Source organism: Malaya genurostris, chromosome 3 (genome assembly GCF_030247185.1).
Source record: "Malaya genurostris strain Urasoe2022 chromosome 3, Malgen_1.1, whole genome shotgun sequence".
In the NCBI taxonomy this organism is placed as follows: Eukaryota; Metazoa; Arthropoda; class Insecta; order Diptera; family Culicidae; genus Malaya; species Malaya genurostris.
The window spans coordinates 307,153-314,836 of NC_080572.1; the positions used below are offsets into that span (position 1 = coordinate 307,153).

Sequence of the window (7,684 nt, forward strand, 5' to 3'; positions counted from 1 at the left end):
TGTTATCCAACTGAGGGCAGCTATTCGCAAATAGATGGCTCTTATCGAGCTTCACGCAGATCTTTTGATTAGTTTACAATCTTCGCAAAACCAATCATTTTTATCGATTAAGTGCGAATAATTTAATCAATTTCTGGTGATAAGTGATTATTAAGTCCAAAAGACGCCCCTATCATGGTTACTTTCAATCTACTAAGTGAAATTAAATGATCTAATGGAAAGCAAAATTTCTGTACAAAGAAGCATCGGACTATAGCGGCCTCTATAGTAACATAACAAAATTATTGTAAAGTATATACTGTGATATAATATATGCACTACTTCACAAACTATAACTGATTTTGTTAGTAAACATCTTTTTCTTTTAGCCAGTTGTAAATTCATAATGCAGGGAAATGCAGGCACCTGAGTTAAATGCGCTAGCAACTACAAGCAAAAATAACTTGCATGCAAGTTATTCGCGCAAGGAAACGCGACAAAAATAAGATTGTTAATGCTTTTCAACAGAACAAAGTAATGAAATAAAATAAATACTTTTATAAGAAATATTCGTGGTAACAATATTTAGCAATATGACAACTATTTCTCAAAAGGGGAAGAAATCTGCGTACTTAAAATTTTCGGCTAGACCTGCACGATGGCGCAATAGCCGGCGAACGACCAAAATTATGTTAAAGCCGGGTATAAATAAACGATATATGGCGCAATATTAAAATTAGCATTTTTCAAAAACAAAACTCGGTTAAGTAATTTTCGCGAAGAGTGAGTGCCCGAAAATGTTACATACATACATACATACATACATACACACACACCTACCAACACATACATACACTCACACATACCGACAGGTTGAGTTTGTTACGAACTGATACGAATGATGTATGACACTCCGTCCTCCAGGTCTCGTTTTAAAAACTAAAACTATTACACCAACTATTGTGATTAACAACAGCAAAATGACACGTTTTCTCGTGCTTCAATCAACAATGAACTATTCAGCAGCTTATACGTTGACACATTCCAGTTTCGTAATATAATATTTACACTATGATAAGATTCTTTTCTAAAAATTTTGTTTAGATCGTTCACTCCTGCATATGTTGGGTCTTTACACTGTGTTCGATGTGACTTCAGAACAAGAAAGTCGATGCAGTTTGTGGGTGTTGCTAAATAAACTAACCAGCATTGTATTTTAAAGTACTGTAGTGGTAGTAGTTATAATACTTTTATTGTAGAGCTAATAAACAGAGATGCTGCTTATCCGTATCAGTGGAGATTTACATTTTGGTGAGAGCAGATGCTTCATCGTGATCAGTATACACAAAGAGTCAATTTAAAATGCTATAATTTTTTTCTTTATCGTATTATCCGTTGGGAGAATTACCATAGAAGACAAAGTGTTCAGCTGATATGAATAAAGCAGGCCAAAGTCGTAGATTAGTGTATAGTTATAATGATCATTCCGAATATCACACTTCTGGCATTCAAAAATTTTCTTTTGCATCGCCAGAAGATAATAATATTGAATATTCGAGGAAAGGAGGATGTTTTGTATCTATCTGTCGTGGCATCAGTATAGCAGTGGTGATTTTTATATTTATTTTTTTCATATCTTTCACTATATTTTTTAGTACCAAGTATGCATACGAGGTAAGTGATTGAAACTCATATTTAAAAAGTCATTCGAATATATTGTTATTCTAGTATAAACCAAATATAACGTTGGAAGATTTTCTTAATCATCGTGCCTATCTGATAGACAAACGATCGCGAATCCCAAAGCATGTTATTCCGAAACATTATAGGCTTTTTATTCAACCGATTTTCAATGAAACAAGTAAACCCTTCTCGTATAATGGAATTGTTTGGATTACAGTAACATCAAAAAAGCATAATAATAAAAGAATAGAGCTTAACGTTAAAAATTTGTACATTAAATTAGATGATGTAACCGTTTTAAAAAGTATACGATTAACAAACTTAGATTTTGACGAGGATCTAGATTGGGATCTAAGCGAAGAGGATATATTACCGCGTATCAGGAACAAACGAGACACGATCAACAATGACAAAATTGAAAGAATGAATAATTCAATGGATTTTTCAACCATGTCTAGTGATGGGAATAACGGTGATAAAAATATAAATACTTTCACTAATGATGGTGCAGGAAGGAGCAAATATTTTCATCCAATTTTCCCCTCGGATGACTTTGTCACAATAAAGATACTAGATTTAGAATTCGACGAATCAAATGAAAAAATGATTATCTATCTTGGGACCGAAATGAAAAAAGATATTTATTACATAGTAAAAGTGAATTTTACAGGCAATATGACTAACGAAAAAGGTTTATATTATACTCATTACAAAGATGGAAATGGGATTCATAAGTATGTGCATTGATGTAATAAATACGGTATAGTTCTATTGATTTTGTTATCATTTTAGATATTTAGCGGCCACCATATTGGAACCTAACAATGCAAGAAAGTTATACCCATGCATGGATGATCATAATTTTCGGTATGTTAGCCAAATCCCGATTTCTTCCAAACGATGAATAATGAATTATAATAGGACAAACTATAACTATAGGTCGCCATTTGAAATTAATATAGCAAGGAAAGTTCATATGAATACTGCATCTGGCATGAATTTAGAAATGTCGGAGCTAATGTATGAGTATCTATGTGTATAAAATTGACGGTTGATAATTGAAACATTATTTTATTTCAGGGAAAGAGATGAGTTTGTGGTTGATACGTATAATACTACAGGAATGATTCGAGCATCCGAGATAGGTTTCATTATAACCGATATGTCACCAGAACGGTACGAACTAACACCAGAGATTTACCTCATTGCATACACAAGGAATATATATCACAACTATATGAAAGGCATAGTTTCTAAATTCGCAGAAGTTATAAACATATACGAAGGATATATGGGCATGAAATTTCCCTATCGAATTATTAAATATGTTACAATTCCTAATACAGACAACACCGTCAGTGAAATAAAAGAAGGAATGATTTTGTCTAGGTACGTAGAAAATAATCAATCAAAAAATCGTGTCAATCATCCCCATACTGAATCCCATACAAACTTTAATTCTTAGGCGCGAAAATAAACATTTAGATTTTTTTTTTGGTTTGTTCAATAAGTACAATATTTAGTTTCAATTTCTTAGCCATATCCGCTTAACAGTTTAATTTAAACCGCTTACACTTTACACTATATATGTACTACTCTATGGATATTGCACTTCGGTTTAAACCACTAAGCACGCGCAAAGTTTACTATATTTATTTAATAGCCGGTCATCACTCGCTTACGCTCGATCCGTCAGAAATGTGTTTGATTTGTGTAACTTTGTTGTTTTCACTATTCGTAGGCTGCTGCTTATATTTCGGGAACCCATACAATTGACATGATATGTTGAATGTGATGCCGTGCGATGGCGTTGTTGAACTGAAGATTGATTTCGCTCCAAGCTGACATGGTCTGCCTACAATCAATAGAACTCGACACACATTCGTTCGCTAACCATTCTGGTTTGTTTTGATAAACTTAACACACTGTTGAAAAGCTTCTCTGCTAGAGTTGTGTTCATTCGGTAGAGTAGGATAAATTTCCGATTTGTCTTTTGTCCAAGTTACCAAAAGTTCGTGAAAAATAGATTTGGCTTAAGTAGCATACAACGCATTTTGAACAGTAAGGAATTATCCATGCTTGAATGTTCGCCTGACACAACAAAACAAACTTTGAAGCAGTTGATTTCTCAGCTTTAAAGCAGAGAAAAAGTTTTCTCACAACCACACGTACTTTAAAGCTCTAATGAAGTGGATATTTTTCTGGTACAGTGGAAGCGGTTTCTTGAAGAGACGACGCTTAAATTTCAATTTGTTGTTTATCTTACCCATTTGAACTTTATTTGCAGAATATGAACTATGGCAGTTTGAATCCATTATGGTAATCATCTTGAAGATTGATATCTTATTGCCACTTATTATTTGCGCTTAGTATAATCTAAATTATTCAAAAACAAAATGCAAGGAAAATCTGTTTGGTTCGTTAGTGCTTCTACAGCATAATCTTTTCATTGATTCATTAAAACATGTTGAGAAGTTAAACTCACACCCACGATGCCTAATATTATTCATCTAACTCCATCACACACAACTTATTATCAACTGGTAAACGATATCAAAACTTTTCCTTCTATCAACAGCCGTAATTCTAGAACAGTCATATGCATTCCGTCATTGAGTCATTTGGCAAACAATAATTTTGATACACCATTGTCCATACAAAACAACTTTATGGATTTTTCCCCCTTTTGCGGCCAATTTTCCTCATTTTTTTATGTACGAACCCGGTGGGAGTAAATACTGATAAAACAAAAAAAAAAGAATAGTGCTAATCCGTCCATCCGTTCTTACGTGATGCGATTACAAAGAATGAGCTCTGCATTTTTATATAGATATAGATATATAGATTTCATTTCCTTTTTAGCGAAAAAAGATTAATTACTGATTTAAATTACTTTCCCACAACGGATGGAATATTATTACGAGTTGTTTCTAATGAATTGGCAAAACTATGGATTCATACCCTTGCAGACTACAAGAACAAAGAGTTGTACTGGTTACACGAATCAATTCCATTATATTTAGAGACAATCGCCCTAAAATATGTAAGATTCAAGCTTTATAAGTTACACATTCCATATAGATTATTTCTCCCGCAGATAAACAATACTACTTACTCCGTAGATGATTTTTTATTAGAAGGCAAACTGCGAGCTATGCAAGAAGAAATAAATACAAGAACCACTGCGTTAAATGTTATTACAACTCATTGGCAAGATGAGGCACATTTTGAACTAAATAGATTTAAAGGTCTCAGTCTTTTGCGTATGATGAATTATACATTGGGTGAAACAACTTTTGATGCATTTATAAGAAATTATATCATTCAAAGAATGAATAATGCAACTGTCGATATTAAAGGTATTCTAAATATTATCAAACGTCATACGGATGCAACGTTCAACAATTTCCTACTCAGTTGGACTACAATGGAGAAATACCCAATTATTGAAATAAAACGAAATAATAATAGTGGTTTTAATTTGCATCAAAAAATGATTCCGTTCGAAGAGGATATAGGAGAACAAATTTGGACAATTCCAGTAACATTCACCAACGACATTAACCAGCAGACATTTTTTGAGAAGATACTATGGTTGAAGGATTCAAGTGCCTCACTTACCATCGAAGCAAGTTGTGAATTGAATACAAACAGCACATGGGTGATTGTGAATCCAAGTGGAATCGGTAAGCTGTAAAAAGATAACAATTTTGAACTAATTGTATTTTAAATGTTTGTTCTAGGGTATTATAGAGTAAACTACGAACGAGTTCATTGGGTGAAATTGGCTAGAATTCTAAATGATAATTTCAAATCATTTCATTACGGCACCTTAACCGTTATAGTTGACGACGCTCTAAATTTAGCTAGACTTGGTTTATTAGACTATTCTATTGCATTCAACGTAATTTCTTTTCTCCGAAAAAATAATGATCTCTATCAACCTTGGAAGAGTGCATTAGACAATCTTAAATTTTTATATAACGCCTTAGAAGATCATCCCAACTACGGTCATCTCGAGGTGGATAAATAACTTACCACTATTTTAAATTATTAATCTTTTATTTATTTCAGAAATTCTTAGAATACCTGATAGTTGAAACGCATAAAAATATTTCGATATCTCCTGAACAAACCCGTAATCCTATGATTACGTCTCTTTTGATAGAGTGGGCGTGTCGATTGGGGGTGTCAGCGTGCATTGAAGATCAAAGACTTATCTTCAACGCTATATTTGTAGAGAAAAAAACATCACCCTTTGATGTTCCGGAAAATAAGCTTTCTTTCTCAATATGTACTGTTATCAGATACAGTGGGATTGAGGAGTGGCAGCTGACTAGGCAAACGTATTTGACATCTGAGGATATAAATCTTCGAATAATTCTTGTCAGAGCTTTAGGTTGTACTCGTGAAATCAGTTTGATTAAAAAAAATCTTGAATTACTTGACAATCATCAATTTAAAATGTACAAGCATCACATTCTTTCCTCCTTAAGTCAAAATAAAATAGCCCTCAAGTACACATTAGAATATTTATTGGATGAATGGATTAATCTCCGTAGTTACCTTACACTGAAAGATATTTCCGTACTGATAAATAAAATTTCAACAGAAAATGAGTTTACAATGTATGAGCAAATATTTTTCAAGTACTCTTACACATTTCAAACTATTGATAAAGAAATTTTGAAACGTATGCGAGATATGATAATGAAGTTACTTGTATGGAAAAAACAAATCGCTCCAAAAGTATATTACAAACGATTCAAATTGTTTTAAAGTTTATCAAAGTCCATTATGAATAAAATGATTTATTACTAATTTTTATCAACATGTTATTATTCTTTTTAGTCTTCTGGATGACATACGGTTGAAAGCTCCAAAATAGAAACATAAAATATTGTTTACCTTGTTTGTAATTCGAAAGCTTGAGAAGGCTCAGTTAATTCTCTTGCAGTAACAAGGCTGTTTACTTAAAACAGAACTGGAAGTGGTTTGAGACATCAAATCCCCTTGAGCCCGGACTTTTTCAGGGGCATCGAAAATTCGAGGATTTAACAGTGTTTATTATTCTTCATAATAACAAAATTTTCAGTGATTCAAATTTGTGTATCGTTGCGACCGATCTACAAATTTGGCCATATCCGTTATACCAATACAAGCACAAACAGCACGCTGTCAAAGTCGAAGAGAAAAGAACGTGCCTGATGGGCTTCCCCGGCCGAGTGCGGAAAGGTCTTAAGGTGCAATTAATGCGAGAGTCGCGTTTTGTTTGAGAAATACACGGAGGGTTTATTCTCATGTACAGGGACCCGTAATGTTGCAATTCCTCTGGGGCCGAATTTTCGCCCTGCACACAATCATAGTATGTATAGGGTATAGAAGAGTGCCTACAACCAGAGTGACATGTCATCCGTAATGTTGGCAACAGCTCAAAACTTTTAATCCGAAATGTTGGTAGTCGCGTTAGTTTCGCATTATATTTGACAGGTCGTTTGCTCGTTTGGAACAAATCTGTCATTCCAAACGAACAGCTGTCGTCACTCTGGTTATAGGCACTCTAGGGTATAGTACACTCATTTGTCAATATAGCACTGATTATGGCATCGCTGCTAACAACAAATAAAAGGGAGTAGGTAGACGTCCCGGGTTGACGGTTAATGTATAGGGCACTGGTCTTACAAACCAGTTGTCGTATGTTCGAGCCCCGACCTGGAAGGATTCGCAGTGTCAGTAGAATCGTAGCATCAACCATGCATGGGTTCTGTACACTCTGAATCGGCTACGAAGTCTATTGAAACAGAAGGTCAAATTCCGCTACAGGAATGTAATACCAAAGCTTTGCTTTTAGGTAGACAAGAGAAATCTGTTAATTTAAACACATGACGAAAGAAATAGCAATTATGTTTTTGAGAACTGACTCTCAGCGAGTGCAAAGTCATCCGGAATTCGTGTTTATAGTGAATGTTGGAAAATTGAAATACGGAATATAAGGTTCTCACATTTACTACAGTTTAGTTTA

The 7,684-nt window shown here is 34.0% G+C and overlaps 1 protein-coding gene across 6 annotated transcripts; it reads left to right on the plus strand.

Annotated features, from left to right (window-relative positions):
- Positions 1-467: 467 nt before the first annotated feature.
- LOC131436216 (aminopeptidase N-like) lies at positions 468-6,489 on the plus strand. 6 transcript variants are annotated; one of them, XM_058604830.1, is made up of 9 exons: positions 804-1,653; positions 1,708-2,396; positions 2,455-2,529; positions 2,602-2,682; positions 2,743-3,051; positions 4,525-4,705; positions 4,760-5,348; positions 5,406-5,683; positions 5,737-6,489. In XM_058604830.1, exons 1-9 carry the CDS (start codon positions 1,414-1,416, stop codon positions 6,439-6,441), a joined length of 3,147 nt encoding a protein of 1,048 aa, XP_058460813.1. In that variant the 5' UTR covers positions 804-1,413; the 3' UTR covers positions 6,442-6,489. The 6 variants fall into 6 exon arrangements, with proteins under 6 accessions (XP_058460815.1, XP_058460817.1, XP_058460813.1 ...); XM_058604829.1 differs by having other exon boundaries at positions 806-1,653; positions 2,584-2,682; XM_058604831.1 differs by lacking the exon at positions 804-1,653 and having other exon boundaries at positions 1,740-1,878; positions 1,946-2,396; positions 2,584-2,682.
- The last annotated feature ends 1,195 nt before the right edge of the window (positions 6,490-7,684 follow it).